General features: G+C 37.1%; 1 protein-coding gene across 1 annotated transcript in view; it reads right to left on the reverse strand.

Annotated features, from left to right (window-relative positions):
• HCN1 (hyperpolarization activated cyclic nucleotide gated potassium channel 1) overlaps positions 1-11352 on the reverse strand; it is a 417480-nt gene extending 406128 nt beyond the window's left edge. Inside the window, exon 1 of the mRNA XM_023216595.2 lies at positions 10891-11352. Within this exon, the coding sequence (XP_023072363.1) occupies positions 10891-11300 (410 nt within the window). The 5' untranslated portion in view covers positions 11301-11352. The remainder of the gene's footprint in view (positions 1-10890) is intronic.
• Between the last annotated feature and the right edge of the window lie 6668 nt (positions 11353-18020).

Consider the following 18020-nt stretch of genomic DNA (forward strand, 5'->3'; position numbering starts at 1 on the left):
TTTCTCAAATTCTTTTATGTACCTAATTAGAAATAATTATATTTCTAAATAACAGTTTTTAAAGACTGTTAAACATGACAATAAAAAAGAAAATGAAAGATTTATCAGTTTATAACTCATCTTATTTGCCTCATATATAATTCTTAGCTGATTTCAAATAACATCCCAAATGGTTTAACTATGCCATTTTCTTAAAGATGAACAGAAAGTAGCACATGCAGCCCAATGAATGCCATTATAATTTTCCCTAAAAGCTATTTCCAAATGTTCAATACTGTAGCATTCTATACCAACTAAAGAGATTAAACTGGAAAATTTTGCAGAAACAGGATATATTAAAAGTTTTCTGGCCGGGCGCGGTGTCTCACACCTGTAACAGCACTTTAGGAGGCCGAGGAGGGCGGATCACCTGAGGTCAGGAGTTTGAGATCAGCTTGACCAACATGGAAAAACCTGTCTCTAATAAAAATACAAAATTAGCCGGGCATGGTGGCACATGCCTGTAATCCCAGCTACTTGGGAGGCAGAGGCAGGAGAATCGCTTGAACCCAGGAGGCGGAGGTTGCGGTGAGCCAAGATCGTGCCATTGCACTCCAGCCTGGGCAACAAGAACGAAACTCCATCTCAAAAAAAAAAAAAAAAAAACACAGTTTTCCAACGCTAAGTGCCTCAGGACTAGACCAATTTCACATAGCATACATAAAATATGTCATTGCACATCAGGGCTTCTGCTGCCAGGGCTTGCATGAAGGTAAAAAGGAAACAGCAGCACACCATTTACATGGTCCTTCCTTCATGTATATTTTTTCTTCAGTATTTATGGAAATGGTTAGAGTATATACTTAGAGAATATTTAATTTTTCAAACAACTAACTTGCCTTAATTCTGTTTTAATTTTACTTTCATAAAAATAACTAACTCTTAAAATAGCATTAAATGCAGAGCATAACTTCTAAGCGCTACATATATAGAAATGTTTATATAGCATATATAGTATATATACACACTATATATACTATGTACCCCACAAATTTTATATATATTTTTTTTTCCTCATATTATAATCGAGAAAATTAAGGTCCAGTTACTAACATGGTGAAGCTTGGATTCTGACCTAAACAGTTCCTAACACTGTTACCTCAAAATAACATATGCCCATAGTCTTTATTTTTTTTTAAGCAAAATAGCATGAAGGATTATAAGGAGAACATATAAGCCTCTCCCTTTTCCTTTTAGCCCTACATATCACTTTCCAAATTCAACCACCATAATTGTTTCTTTTAGTGTTTAGTTCATATTTCAAAGAGAAATTAATTTATCAATTTTAAATACTATTCGTTAGTTTCCAACTGTGGAAGACAAGGACTTAGCTTTCTTACATTACCCAAACCACATTTACGTTTCTCCTGCCCTCCCACCATCATAGAATAATTGCATCACAAACTTTATTTAAAACAGTCAACTTGTTTACATTATTATTACCAAATAAGCATTAGGCACTGCTGAACCAAGCAAGGAACTGTGATTCATTTCCCTTTTATATACATCTTTAGATCATTCTGGAGTTAACAAAGGTCTTTTGTTTATTTACTTGTATCCAATCTACTCTACAAATATTTATATGGAAGTCATCAATATCTTGTTCCTAATGATCTCTCGAACACCTAATAACATTATTTATCAAGTGCTGATATCCATCTATTTGTTTTTCGTATCCCGAAGGCCTTCCTCCAGAACACTTTGCTTTCCTGCCCCAGTCTGGACTGGTTTCTTTCAAGTCTAGCTATTCTGGGGTACTCCTAGGACTTCAAGTTTCTCTGTGTTAGGGCCCATTTCCTAGCTTCTATGTCTTCATGTTGTTTGGTGTAATTTCTTGTTTTGCAGGAACATGTCATCTAGTAACTTTCTAAGAAAGGGTACATGGGTAGTTAATACTAGAGTTCTTAATTTCTGAATATCTTTATTTAAACTTTGTATTAGGGCAAGGTATGGATTTCTTATCAAGATTACTTTCTCTCAGAATTTTGTAGACATTGTTACATCATCATTTAACTTAAAGTAGTATTCCCACTTCTTGGTATGTAACTTTTTCTTTGAAAAGTCTTAGTCATTTGTTTGTTTGTTGCTTATTCAATGGTGTTGTAAAGCTTCTGTGTAATGATCTTTGGATAGTCTTTTTCTTTCATGATGCTAAGTATTCCATGAGTTCCTCAGAACAGACATTTCAGTTGCTGCTATCTGGAAAATTTTATTGAAAATGTCTCCATTAATTCCATATGTCCCTTTTCACTCTTTTTTTTTTTTATCATTCTAGAATACCTTATGATAGATTTTGACCTTATAAATTAGTTCTTGATTTTGCTATATTTTCTTATATTTCCTATTCTCTTTTGTCTTTTTGCTCTAATTCTGATAGACTTCTTAGACTTTATCTGCTAACACATTTCGTCCAAGAGCTGTTTTTTAAATTTCTTGCCATATTTTCCATAGCAATGTGTTCTTATTGTACAGATAAAATATTTATGAAGATATCATTTGCGGAGCATTTTTTATAATACTGTCATTTCTCCTTATCCCATCCCTCTGGACCGTCTTTGGCTGTTTGATTTAATCTTTCTCTGTTTGATTTAGTCTTGCCTATGAGACTTTCCTCAAATGTCTGGTTATCTTTTGCTTTCACTTCCATATTAACCAATGCCATACCAAAAATATAATTACAGCCTCAATGTACACATGCGGGAGTTTTTGCAGGGTGATTAGGCAATAAACATGATTTTTTATCTAAAGACTTTGAAATGTCTCCCTTTGGAGGTATTTTCTCCAGTTTCCTGATTGAGAAAAACAGACCTGGCTCCAAGCATCCTAATGTCAGCACAGGGAGTTTTGTATTCACTAAGGAAATCCTTATTTAATTCTGTTTTCAGTCTGGCTTTCCTGGAACTATTTCATAACTGGCACTTCCAAGTCCTGAATTCTTCTGGATTTCAATGGGTGAAGGATTCTGGAAGTGAAATAATTTCTCTATTAACTTCCTATTTTACAAATGTGCTTGAGATCTATATTCTCTGATGTCTCCTCTTTCTTCTACTTACCAATGTATCTGTGCTTTTTCATGTTATTTTGGAGTGACTTCAAGAGGGAGGAAGTACAAATGATTAGGTTCAATCCATCATGTGTCCCAGAAGGTTTGGAGAATTATTTATACTGGCAGCCTTGTTTCTTATTATGTAAAAGAGCTGAAGTGACAAAATTAATATTCATAAGAACTGAATTCCTGGCCCAGTTCTTACTATCTATGTCACCATATTCATGCTACATAACTTCTCTGCAGTTTCATTTATTCATCTGTGTATTAGGCAGGGAAATGTAATAGTTGGGGCACATACTTTCAGGTGCCAGTGGGAAGTAGATGCCAGGTATTATTGTAGGAAAAAAGAAGGGCTTTCATCTGAATTTATCAACTCTAAGATTAAATGTGCTCATGACCTGGTTGGAGAATAATTATTTGTCTATTCAGTCAATAAATATTTATTACAGGTCTGTTATGATGACCCAGAAATTTCACTCTGAAGAGAAATGAAAACATCTCTGCACAAAAACTTGTATGAGAATATTCATATCAGCCGTATTTACAATAGCTAAAAAGCAGAAACAACTCAGATGTCCATCAGCTGATAAATGAATAAATGAAAGGTAGTATATTCATAAAATAGAATGTTTTTAAGCAAGGAAATGAATAAAGTACTGATTCAGGTAACAACATGAATGAACCTTGAAAAAACATTATGCTAAGTGAAAGAAGCCAATAACAAAAGACTATATATTGCATGATTTCACTGATATAAAATATTCAGAATAAGCAAAAATCTACAGAGACAGAGAGTGGATTAGCGGTTGCTTAAGGCTGAGCGGGAGGGTGGGAGATGCGAGAAAGTGAGTGCTAATGCATATGGGGTTTCTTCTTCGGATGATAAAATATTCTAAAATTGTTTGTGGTGATGGCTGCATAACTCTGTGAACTTACTAGAAAACATTGAATTGCTTACTTTAAACGGGTGAATTGTATGGTATATGAATTTCGTCTCAAAAAAGCTGTTAAACCATATCTGAACGTAATACTTAGGTGATGGGATAATCTGTGCAGCAAACTACCATGGCACATGTTTACCCATTTAACAAACCTGAACATCCTACACATTTACCCCTGAACTTAAAATAAAAGTTGAAGAAAAAAAATGAAGCCTCTAAGAAAGTTTGGCAAGAACTTTTTTACAACATTGGGAATGTAAAACTGAGTAAGATTCATAAGTTAGCATGGCTTAAATTCCAGGGAAGGGACACGTATAAAAATAATTATAAATTCTGCTGAACAGAAAGCCTAGATAGAAAAATAAGTGTGTGCACAATGATTAAACGGAAACCTAAAAGATGAGTAGAAACTAGTTATGTGGAGTGATAAAAAGTGAAAAGAGTATTTCAAGCATGGGGGTAATATCACATTAAAATCTTAATTGCAGGAGAGAACACAGGTTGTTCTAGGAGCTAAAAATTTACCCAAGTGGCTGGAACACAGTGCTGGAATGAGTGGCATGTGATGAGGCTACATATATAGGCTGACATTATGCAGGGTCCTGAAGCTCAAAGAAAGTTTGTCAAATGTAGTCTAAGAGTAATGGGAAGTTACTAAAGGGTTTTAAAGAGCATAACAATATCATTAGATTTGCTTTTTAAAGATCACTCTTGTCACTCTATGTTGAATGAAATGGAGGACAGGTTACGCTTTCTGTCCCAAAACAACACTGTAAATATCACAACAGGAATGTCAACCTTGGAGAAGCTACATTATTCTTGTCATTTTAAGAAATCTGTAAACTGGAGGCAGTATTAATGGGTCAAATCAATATGTATAGAATCTCTAGAATGTTCATAGGCAGTCATTCCATTCCCTGAAGTTTAGCCAAAACATAATGAAGAGTAAGGTGCAAAGATGTTTGCTGTTGCACTTTTTAAAATACTGAATAACTGTATACAACAAAGCTGATAGTCTAAAATTTATAAATATTTTCTAACTTTGTATGTATGTAAAATCAGCCTTATGTTTTTAGAGTTACAGCTAGTGACCTGAAAATAAAATTAGGTTTATATAAATAAAATTATAAGTTGTAAATTTAAGGTATGAGTAATGTTGCTTCTTTGCTTTAACTGAGTGGTCAACTATTAGACAAAATAGAAACATACTATGAGAAAATTAACTAACATAACTTGAAAGAGTCATGAAATCAATTTTATCAAGGTTGGGTGAAATGTATCAGATAAACACTCAAGTCAAAAATAATCAACTTCTATACATATTCTTTACTTCTATATATATTCTTCTACATATATAGATGTCCCTTGAATAGTTTCTGTAGCACATATATACAAATAGAATTAACAGAGCCATGAAGGTTTATTTTGCAAAAACATAAAATTCCAGGATGCACCAGGAATCCTGATTTTTTACCTATAAAACTAACGGTAAGTTGTACATCCAGATGCCTTCACAAAGAAAATTATTTTTAGAAGAAAAGTACTTAGAGAAAATATAATTTTCTTACTGCGTGCAGACTTTTTTCTTTATTATTTATTTCTACAACTAAAATATATAGTGTCAGTCTAATTCATGGTTTGTTACTCCTTTACACAAAATGATAAAATGAAAATTTGTCACAGACCCTGCAAATGCTAGTACTCTTCGTGTTGTGCTAATGATCTGCAATAATTTGCACTATACTTATACGAGACTCTATTTGAAAGTCCTTTTCCTGAGCCCAATTGTTGTTTCTAAATAATGAAGTGAATTATCTGCTAAACATAAGAATTATATTCAGAATAAGATTCTCGCCTGAAAATCATTCTAAATGCATTCTGCTGGCTTCCTGCTCACTATAGGACATAGGTGCACTGAGTATAATAATGCAGAATTACAAATACTATTTATCTTGCTTTTGGTGGTGATGTTGTTTTGGTTTGTGGTTTTTGATCAAGTAGATAAATGAACCTATGATACAAATAACAAGTAATGTATCTTTCCAGTGCATTTAAATTTCTTTCATTATTCAACAGGCACGTCCATAAATCCAAGTCCACATAATTAAATATGATTGGTAAAGTGTAGCTCTTCACTGATTCTCAATTTGTAATCATACCCCAAAAGCAGGTTTAAAGGGAAACTTGCTCAGAAAAAAATGAAAACCATCTTACAATAATTTAATAGTATAAATCATATCTACTAAATGCAACAGTGAAACATTTGCTAAAAATTAAAGTTGCATAACTTACATGTATACTAAGAAAAAGTAACTAAATAAATTCACACCTTTAAATCTTTGAAGAAATTTCACATTATGTCTAACAGTTCCTAGAGCCACTAAGAAAAATGTAACTGAACTTATAAAGCACAAAAAGGTTCACCTAACAGAGAAAAATAAATAAATTCTTATGGTTAATTTTGGCTATGTTGATATGAAAAGCAAATAAAAGAAGCATTGCTGGCAGAATACAGAGTGTGTTCAGCACAAAGAAAATGTAACAGTAGGCTAAGTAGTCTTTAAACCCCAGAAGGTTGAACTGTTTTCTTGTGAGAAGCTCCTGGAAGCAAATGTTCTATGATGAACTGTGTAAAATGAGTGAAGCCTCCCTTCCCTAATGAACACATCAGTGATCTCTGATATCAGTACATTTGTGGCTGCAATCCAAAGCAGAGATGGAAGACCGGAAGTGACAGTATCTTCAGGAAGTAACTCCCATCTCTAGAGTCCTTGGGTACTTATAACACAGTAAGCTTTTCACACACTCATACTAATGATGAAAAGAAAGGGGAAAAAAAAATAAGAAGTCAAGATACAAAACTGCCTCTATTATGAGGAGCAAGATATTGGCTGCAATATATATGGAAGAGGAGTCCCTCTTCCATATAAAAGTCCCTTTGTGTAAGTCCCTTTGTGTAAGCATGATGGAACAAAGTAATGACAGAATCCCTAAAATGGCAAATGGTCTGGTGATAAATTCTTCCAAGATAAATTGCTTGCATAATAAAAATCATCCACAAAAGTATTCTAAATATTCTTTCAATCTATTTAAATGATTATATCATAACTATCAATTGGCTGTGTAAGCACAATGCTTGCCGAGCATCACTTTTTAACCATAGTAAAATTCTAGCTAATTAATATAAAATCACCATGAATTTTTAAAAATCATATTTAACCTCCAAATTAAATGTGTCTGTGTGTTGTTCACATGAAATTCAATAAAAGTAAGACCATGCTGTCACTACAGAAAAATCGAGCTACATTTGTTTTTAAGTAACTATTCCTATTTTCCCTAGTTTGGGTGCTTATATACCACAGTAGAAACAAAAACATGAGCTTGTTGTGTTTATTAAATTCTGTAATTATTTCAAACAGTATCTGATACTATTGGACTCTTTTTTACTCTCTGAAGGTTTCTATTATCATCCTTTTTCCTGAGGAAAAAGGTAAATGCAGCATCTCTGCCCTACTTACACCAGGGGTAGAGGAAACTACCTGCCAGACACAGCAATAGCATTCTTGGGCTCTGGCGGGGAAAAGAGGCACTAGGTATTTCTCTGAAAGTCTCAGTGGGAGCACAGCCTTGTCCCTTGAGGTAAATAAAGTAGAAAGCTATCAGTCTTAAAAATTATCCTGAGAAGGGAAACTAGAAACAGTGTTAAAGTCACAACATGCTCTGGAGTAAGAACATAGTAAACTTCTCTGGCCATGCAAATGCTTATTAAAAGTGTCAAGGAAAAGAATCTTCTGGATATCTTCATTTGCACTATCTCCCCACTCTTCATGGAAGTTACTCTTAAGTGTCACTCACTCAGTTGTTACACAATTAATGAACTTAAGTGTGGCATTTTAGGAACTATAGTAAAGCACCCCTCTGAAAGAATCCTCAGAAAACGGCCTAAAGTAAAGGCTAGATCATGACCACAAACATTTCTAGTATCTGTTGAAAATTACTCACACATTGCTTTTCCTGTAGAAAAAAAAAAAAAATACTGCTGGAATTTTGTCTTTCATATTTTTGTTTTTTCATTACATTTTCTTGACATGTTTAGACTTTAGAAAATCTTATCTAAATCATACAAAAACTTTGAGATCATACAAAAACATTAATGAAATAATAAGATGTAAATATATTCTGAATGTAAACAAGTACATGATTATTTTTCTAGTTTGTTTTAGAACACCAGTGTATATTGTAATTCTGTTTTAAAATCTATTTTTTTGGCCAGGCGCGGTGGCTCTAGCCTGTAATCCCAGCACTTTGGGAGGCCAAGACGGGCGGATCACGAGGTCAGGAGATCCAGACCATCCTGGCTAACATGGTGAAACCCCGTCTCTACTAAAAATACAAAAAACTAGCCGGGTGAGGTGGCGGGCGCCTGTAGTCCCAGCTACTGGGGTGGCTGAGGCAGGAGAATGGCGCGAACCCGGGAGGCGGAGCTTGCAGTGAGCTGAGATCCGGCCACTGCACTCCAGCCTGGGCGACAGAGCAAGACTCCGTCTCAAAAAAAAAAAAAAAAAAAAAAAAAAAACTAAAAAATAAAATAAAATAAAATCTATTTTTTCAGGTATCTTTCAGTTTAAAAAGATCCAAATAATTCTAACTGCTTAATTTGCGCCTGACATTTTCTTTTTTCCATTTATACGAGGGAAAGTCAAATATTCCAAACTCTCCACACTGGAGTTTAGAGTATTAGCTCACATTTTAATCATTTCCCATTTATTTGAAATGAATAATAAAATTAAATCATCACCTGATTTCAATTTGTTCCTTTGTTCAGTAACAATGTTTTTATTAAAGAGATATTTTGTCTCAGAAGATTTCCTTGGGAAAATAAGTAGAATCCTGTAATTCCATTCATTCAAAAGACTTTTGGACACTATTCTAATTCCTGAAAAGCAGCCCTATGTTTTTATTTAGTAAGTGGGAAAAAGTTTAATTATTTGATGTATGATATTTTGAAAAGGGATAGTCCTTTTCACATTGCTGAAGAAATAAAAGCTTCATATGTAATCATTTTATTGAGTGAAATTACATGTGAAAAGTTCAGCATTTTTGCATGTTAATATTGAACCTCATACATTTCTGGAAATACCCCATTTATTTTTGCTATTAAGACTGGAGGCTGTTTTCATGTAAATTATTTTCATTTAAAAATTTTAAAATGAGGTGAACTATATTTCCATTGGGGACTGAGGAAGAGATAATATTCTATACTTGATTCCCACCTTTAACACTCTAAAGAACACAACCTTATACATCTCAGAATAGGGTCATTTATAAGTTTGCTTCCCTATCTTCCTACTGGAGGAAACAGGTTTGATTATTTATTACATCTCTTTAATATGAACATTTTTCAATCAAACTCTTAGACTATAAACTTCACTAGGTTTTATAAATTCTCCTTTAGACTTTGCTGTGTGTTTTTACAAATAAGTACCTTAAAATTATACACTTTCTAAAATCCATTCACTCTGTGCATAGATCACAGAGGCTACTGATTTATGAGACGATAAACATCTCAAAGAAGGCAAAGACAGTCACTATGAGCCTGTGTGTGGTGGGACTGTGGTTTTTTTCACAGCTAATGTCAATCAGAACTGTGGACAGCTCCCGTTAAAGCATGGAGTTGGTGATAATTTCCCTTAGTTTCTAAACTAATTCCAAGGCTGGTTGGCATTGCTGTATTTATCCTATAAAGAATGCTTAGTATATGCACATACTCCTTTAGTTGACTATTTTTTTTCTTTTCGAACGAGTTCGGCCAAATAAATAAATAAATATTACCCTGAGTTATTAAGAGTTACTAGTTCTGGATTTTAAAATGGAAAGTCCAGCCTTGTTCAGGAGCTAAGATAACCGTGCGCACGCTAATAAGAGGATCTACTACACGACCTTCATTTGACAATCTCTAAACATGCTTATCACCGAACGAATACTTGGGTGACAAATAAGATCAGAAAACGTCTTAATTTTAATTCTCTAAAGCGGAGTTTTCCTGCTGACAGTGTTCCTGTCCTTCTTCCCGAGCTGAGGGATGTGAAAGAGATTTTTGAAAGAGATTTGCAGTCAAGGTCAAGAAAGGGTGCCGCTCTATTTCCAGGAAGGGGGCTCTGGCAACGCCCCCTCTCTCCGTTTCGGGGACTACAGGCTTCCTGCCACGCTCCTGCCCTGCTTGGAAGCGCCTGGCTTTGGTGAGACCTCACGTTGGGGACTATCCAAGTGCAAATTGCCCTTCTCTTGCCTGCCGGCCGCTGTTTCTGAGAAAACACAGCCAGGATACCCAGCGGCTATAAAGATAAACAGACTAAACACACTCCCCGGGCCAAGCGCTGGCAGGAACTGCTCAGGCGTATGAATCGCTGTCTCCGGTTACCCCGCCTTCTCCAGAGCCCCAGAAGCCTCCTTTTCCCTCTTGGTTGAAACCACACTTCAGGGAGCCGCGCGAGGAAGGGTGGCTGCCCGCTTCCTCACACTCTCGTCTCTGAAGTAAAAGTTTCCCTGGTACAACTTCGCCTCCTCCCAGGGCGGTCACCGTGGCCTCCATTCTTCCCTGATCTGTCCCCGAAGTTCAGGAGGCCGAGGAGGAGAGCCCGTCCGGGGTTCCCGGGCAACAGGAGCACATCCTCCGAGCCCTTCCTGGGTGGAAACTACCGGGAGGCGCCGAGTGGAGCCTGCTCAGCCCTAGCCGACGCCGCCGGCAGCGCCACCCCCGGCCCGCCCTCCGAGTCCACGGGGCGCCCCCCTCCCAGGGCAGGGAAGCGCGTTTGAGGGCGCGCCTGAAGGGAGGGTGGGGCGGCGACCGGGAACCCTCACCTGAAATCACTGTAAGGGTGGATAATCCAGAAGCCTGCAGTTTTAACCCTTTCCTGCTCCTTTTCCACCGCCTTCTGGCTCCCAAACATGCGGAGGGAGAATTTGTTGACTCCGGGTTGCAGCATGGAGGTGAACTGCCTCTGCATGAAGCCGTACTGCCGCCGGGGCCCCTCGGAGTCCTCGAAGCCTCCAGCCGGCTCCTCGCCGCCACCTCCGCCGCCGCCGTCCACCTTGAAGCACACTGAGTTGCCGTGCTCCTTCGTGCTGGCCCCGCCGCCCCCCGGCGGGGTGCCCAAGCGTTTCTCGGCCGCGGCCGGACCCGCGCCCGTCGCGGACGCCTTGGCGGGGAAGACGCTGTTGCCATCGTCCCGGCTGTTAGACGAAGAGTTGGGCTTGCCGCCTCCTTCCATGCCCGGAGGACGCGGCCGGCGACGGCGCGGGCTCCAGACTCGCCGGCCGCCCGGCGCCGGGGACACGTAGCCGAGAGGGTAGGGGCCCGAGCCGGGTGCCGGCGAGCCTAGCTGCCCGTCGCGGCGGCGGCGGCGGCGGCGGCGGCGGCTGCTGCTGCTTCCCGCCCGCGCCGGTCCTTGCTGCGCGCCTGGCTCCCGCCGCCGCCGCTGCCCTCAGTGGCTGCGCTCCTGGCTCCGGCGCGGCTGGTGCTGAGGCTGAGGCTGCCAGAGCTAGGCGAGGCTCAGCTCGGCTCAGCCCTCGAGCCCCAGCGCCTCCCCTCGGCTGCCCTCTGCTGGCCAGAAAGGGTCTCCCCCGCGTCCGCACTCTACACATGCTCGTTACTCTTGCTCCACTTCTGCCCAGCGTGACATTGAACTCAGGAGCCCGCGGAGGAAACATTCATTGGTACACGTGGAGAAGGACTCCGTGTATGTTTGCATGAGAGAGCGGGGAGAGAGGAGAGAGAAGAAGCCTGAACTAGCGAGTGTGTGTTGGTCCAAAACAAACAAACATCTTAAACTTATGAAGATATTGTCTGAACGCCTGTTTGAATAACGATACAGATGGGAAAAAGGGGACGAGCTGACTATGCATGCCAACAATTCACGTGCAAAACCAAATGTCCAAAAGAAAGTAAAGTTTGACGATGGAAAATAAATGTCACAAGTACCAGGGAAAGTGTGCGCGTGTGTGTGCGTGCGCGTGTGTACTAGAGAGAGAGGCAGAGGGCAGAAGCTACCAGGTCTGTGTAATCCTAGGTAACCAGCTGCTTGGGGCTTTTCAGATTAAGGTTCTGCACCTGGGGACAGACAACTGACCTCCTTACACTTATCCTTGTTAATTCTTACAGAGTTCTTTAAACAGGGGACGGGATTTCTTTCTTTCCAAGGCCATTCGTATCAATACACATGCAAGCAGGTCTATCAGCCACCAAGAAAGAAAACTGTGTGAGGGAGGCCTCGCCTGAGCTGACCTATCTTTTTAGATAAGTTACATAATCAATGAAACAACCAAGGGATGTGTGTGTCGGTCAGTGTTCACCGACATAACGCCAGGATGTCAAAACGTCTTGGAATCTCTTGTCAGAATGTCATTACCATTTCAGAAGGGGGGAACATTCGTAAGGGAAACTTACAAGCGTGGTACTGATGCTGAGGAAAGCATTATCCGTTTCCTCTTATTCCCTCTGCATCTCTGAAACCCACTGGATTACCTAAAGGAAGCAAAATGTGCTGCCAAACCCACCAGTCACTCAGCAGGGCAGCCCCCGGGTCTGAAGAGCTTCAAGACTCCCGAATGTCCCAAAATATCTGTTTCAGATACAAGCATTGCCTCCTTGCCCACAGCCTCTTCAAAGGAAATCTTACCCTGCCAAGAGTCCCAGATCCCCTGGGTTCCTGTTAACTCAAGCCACATTTTGTGGAGAAGGGGCAAGCACTCAAGGAGGGAATGTATGTCAGGCTGGCAACTAGTGACCTATCATGAGGAAAAAAAAAAAAATAATGAGTGAGGGTAATCAAGGCGTTTTTCTGAAAAATTAAACAGTATTGAAGCCAATTAACAATGAGGGAAGCAAGGATAAAGACAAAGGAAGACAATTGGATGCCTTCCTTAGGAATTAACAAAGGCTGAGAAAGGAAGCAGAGAACAGAGAAAAGAGCAGAGGGAAGCAGAAACGAACCATTAGGCCTAACTCTGTTGCAATTCTATAAGATTTCCCTACCATTCTCCTTACCATAGCTTGTGCTAAATCTCCTTTTTTCACGGAGCTATGTCCTGACTCAGACACCATCTGTTTTCAACTAATCATATACCAGAACCCTAAGAATAAGTATAGATGGCCAAATTTTAATGGTAAGAAATAGGAAAAATATGAAAATACAGAGTTCTGATCTGTCAAAATAGAGACCTTTCTCTACTTGGGAAATCCAAGAGGTCAGATAAGGATACCAGGTGCTGAGGGCAGAAGGAAGCCACGGGAATGGATAAAAACAAACATTGTCCAAAGCACAGTTCTGCTTAAAGACCCGATTACTCAGGCAGCTTTTCTTTATTAGACGAAAGATGTTTCCCTACTTTTCTCCCATTCTGCATACTTCCTCAGTCCCTCTATTTTCAGTCATGAGTGTGACAATGTATATTTTAACATAAATTTTAAATTTTATAATAATGTAAAAATATACCATCTGAAATGTTATGCTGAGTTTAAGTAAGTTTTGCTTTTCTTTTAGCCAATCTCTCTGTTTGTTCTATTGCAACTTAATCTTACTCATGACCAGGCAGTTATTTTAGTAAAAGTTTTTCTGAGTTTCAAGGTTTATACTAAACTGATATGACAGAATCACTGAAAAAGAAGATCTCAAAATAGAACTAAGAAATGTCTTAAAAAGATCACAAGTCATTGGTTGTTCCAAGTATAGCTTTTAGGCTATATTTTATTTATTCAAAATCTCAAAAAATACATTTTCTTTAAAATTTGAGAATGTGTATATTAAATCAATGCATTAACTTAAAAGTTGTCAGCAATATAAAAAGTCTTGTTTCTTTACTTTTCAGAGTGTTGATTTGAAGTTGTTTAGAATATGGAATTTAAGTTTTCTTTGGAAGAAGAATGAACTCTCAAGAAGATTGAGATAAAGTGAATGCAATAAAAGAATGGAATCAATGATAGAGGAAGAGACAGAGGGAATCTTGAAACTTCAGAATAATTTCTTCTTAGCTTGTCTTTGCATCAGTTCGTTGATAAACTATCTCAAGCTAAAATCTAGCGAGCTAAATGAGAGTGTTTATTTCAAAGACATCTTAGAAATAAGACTACCATCATGTTGACTCTCTGTCATTAGATGTTCAGGATGTCAAAGTGCCTAGTATTTTACAGGAATCTGATTTCTAAGGACCCATTAGAGAATATCAATTATGAATTAATTTCAGGAGAATGTCTCATCAGTAGTTGTAATGGGTGCTGTTCAATATATACAAGAATTGTGCATCTCCTGAAATGTTCCCTGTCTCCTTTAATACTCTGCTTAAGATCAAGTTGCAGACAGCAGCAGAAGATTGATATGAATCTAAAATAAAATCTCCATGCAGCAGATGCTAGCACATGTGAAATGAAACAAAAAGGATAGATTGGTGACTTGAAGTTTGACGGTTTATTGAAAAATCTCAGTGAAACTTAAAGATTTAAGGGATAAGACATTTTGTTCCTCTTAGTAGGGCAAAGTAATGTGTTACAAACATATTACATATGTAAGGAAATAAAATAAGAGCATCTGTTTAAGAAGACAGTAGTAAGGAACAGTGAAAAAAAAAAGTTCCTCACAGACAGCCTCACAGTCTTTCGGTGTTGTGTGCACAGGCAAATCTGATTATCTGGAAAGCCACACGACATCATGTTTAATATGAAACATTAAAGATGTTAAAGTCAGAACAAGCTTTATATCCACCATTTCTACAATGCATGTTATTTTTAATAGACAATATTGTCTCCTGAAAACCCAAAATAATCAACGGGATAATCATCGTAACTAATAGTAGAAGTTGGGAAGTTGGTATCAACTTTTGGTTACTTTAGTAGACATGCAAAAATTAACATTTTTCCTAAGCATCAGCAATAACCATTAAGGCAATATAGAGAACAATGATTGTTTTTCACAATTGCAACTAAAAATGAAAACTATATAAAAATAAATTTAACAAGAAATGTCTGAGATCCATAGTTTAATAAACATTTATTTTGATAAAGAGCATAAAAATATTTAAATAAATTAGCTATATACTTTGTCCATAAAGTCTCAATATTTTATAAACATGGTGCTCCTTCTAAAATTGATTTTAAGTTTCAAGCAAAATTTGATGATTCCATGGACACAGGGAGGGGAACGTTACACACCAGGGCCTGTTGAGGACTGGGAGGCAAGGGGAGGGAGAGCATTAGGACAAATACCTAGTGCGTGAGGGGCTTAAAACCTAGATGACAGGTTGATAGGTGGAGCAAACCACCATGACACATGTGTACCTATGTAACAAACCTGAACATTCTGCACATGTATCCCAGAACTTAAAGTAAAATAAAAATAAAATAAAATAAAATAAAAAGAAAGCAAACCAACCAAACCAAACAACTCACCAACAATATACAGTCATTCTTGGTAACCAGTAAAGCAACTTACTTACTTTAAAACAAACAACACAAAAAGTGTTATTAGTTTTCTCCATGGGGACCAAAGCAACAAACGTTTTCAAAATTTAGCTGAATTAATAAATCATTTTTAACAGTTCATAGGCTATGGCTTAAAAATGAAAACAATGAAAAAATTTCCAAAGTATTAGAATTGCTTAGGGTAACACTGAGCAGAGAAAGAGACAGATAAGGCAATGCAAAAGAGTCAAAACCAGGCCGGGTGTGGTGGCTCATGCATGTAATCCCAGGACTTTGGGACGCTGAGGTGGGCAGATCATTTGAGGTTGGGAGTGCAAGACCAGCCTGGCTAACATGGTGAAACCCCATCTCTACTAAAAATACAAAAAAAAAGAGCCATGTGCTCCTGTAATCCTAGCTAGTCGGGGGACTGAGGCGTGAGAATAGCTTGAACCTTGGAGGCTGAGGTTGCAGTGAGCTGACATCACGCCACTGCACTCCAACCTGGGTGACAGAGTGAGCCCCTGTCTCTAAATAAATACCAGAAACACACTTTAGTGTTAACTATAGCTCAAAATTGTCATTTCACATCAATGAGCAAAGGATATGTTGTATAGCAAATGGTCCTAGGATGGTTAACTATTCCAGGGAAAAGGAAGGTAGAATATAATATCATGTTATTTCCTAAAGTGAGTTTAAGATGATTTAATATTATAATGTAAATACTAAAAATCATGATAGGTAAATGTAGGTAAATGTTTATGAAAGCAAACACTGGAAAAGACTATGCCATTTTAAAAGATTGACAGATACTTACTTTTCAGAATTGTTTCCATTGATCTGTCTATATAAAGACTAACAAACAATGCTATACAATTTTAATAGTTTTAATATATGGTGGACCAATTCCAACACCTATATTTCTCTTCATGTGTCTGTATAGATACATATTAAACATGATTTTTTTTTCATATACTTGTAGAATTATTTTTGACAAATTTTGGCACTTGTCTTTGTAGTTAAGGCATTTCGTTTTCATTGCACATAGACTAGGAAGAACTATCATCCTTCAGTATTAAATCTCTATTCAAAAGCAAAACAGATATTTTTTCCCTATTTCTTTCTTCTTATATCAGCGCTAAATGATACATATTTTTGTCAAACATTTGAACAATACAAGATTTAAAAAGAAAAACCTTAAAGTATTCCATCAACTCATCTTCATTTTGCTGGCACATGCCTATCTTTCTCGACTCTAACATAAATATATTGATTTGTATTGTTACATAACTAATCTCTTAATATATTTGTTGTACCAGCATTTGGATTTAAGGTTTCAAAATATATCTTGAAGATATTAGCATGAGATAATTTATAATATCCTTTTCTTTAATGCCTGCATTTGTTTTGTTGAATGAATATACCATAATTTACTTAACATCTCCTTTACTAATGGACATTCGAGGTTTTATTATTTTGTGCTATTACAAACAGTATGACAATTAATATCCTTATTATATCTCTGTGTACTTATGAATATAGATATGGAGAAAACACATTGGAGGTAAAGATAATTACTCAATTAATGGGTACATTTACTCTTGGTAATAACTATTAAATTGCACTCCAAAGACTGTTGGTATATATATTTCTTCTTAGACCACATGAGGTTACCTGTTTCATACACTTGCCCCAAAATCAGGTATTAACAACTTTTTCCAGTTTAAAATGAGCAAGAAAAAAATGGTAGGGCATTGGAGTTTTAATTGCATTTTCACAATTGTTAGTAAGAATAAACAGGTTTCACATGTTCATTGAGTTTCTTATAGTTATTCATTTGTGAGTTGCCTACTTTTACCATATGATCATATGTGATACATACGTATGTTTTATTTTAACTATATTTTATATATACAACTTTCACCATGCATATAATTTTAGAGTAATGAATTCTTTGCAAAGAATGAAAAGAGGCCATATATAAAAGACTGAGAAATTTGAATCAATGAAAGCAGACTTTACTTCCCATGTCTGTTTAAAATATTTCCACAACTATTCAACAATTCTCTCTCTCTCTTTTTTTTTTTTTTTTTTTTTTTTTTTTTTTTTTTTTTTTTTTTTTTTTGTAGCAATGGGGTTGCCCTGCGCTGTATTTCCCAGACTGGTCTTAAACTCTTAAACTCAAACAATCCTCCCACCTTGGCCTCCCAAAGTTATGGGATTATAGGCATGAGCCACTGCACCCAGCTAAAATTCTTGGATACTTTTGTTCCTATTTTCCCCTTGGTGTTAATTTAAATTTGTCAAATTATTTTAAACAATCCAGCTGGAATTTTGTTTGGAATTACCTTAAATTTATGCATTAATTGAAAAATAATTAACATAGTCATAACCTCAAATTAGTACATCTTAATATGTAAATCTCTCCATTAATCTATCTCTCTACCTATCTTACCAATGTATAGAAATACAAGGTAATCTATTGTATAGTATTTATTTATTTATTTATTTATTTATTTATTTATTTATTTATTTATTT

Source organism: Piliocolobus tephrosceles, chromosome 4 (genome assembly GCF_002776525.5).
Source record: "Piliocolobus tephrosceles isolate RC106 chromosome 4, ASM277652v3, whole genome shotgun sequence".
NCBI classification, from domain to species: Eukaryota; Metazoa; Chordata; class Mammalia; order Primates; family Cercopithecidae; genus Piliocolobus; species Piliocolobus tephrosceles.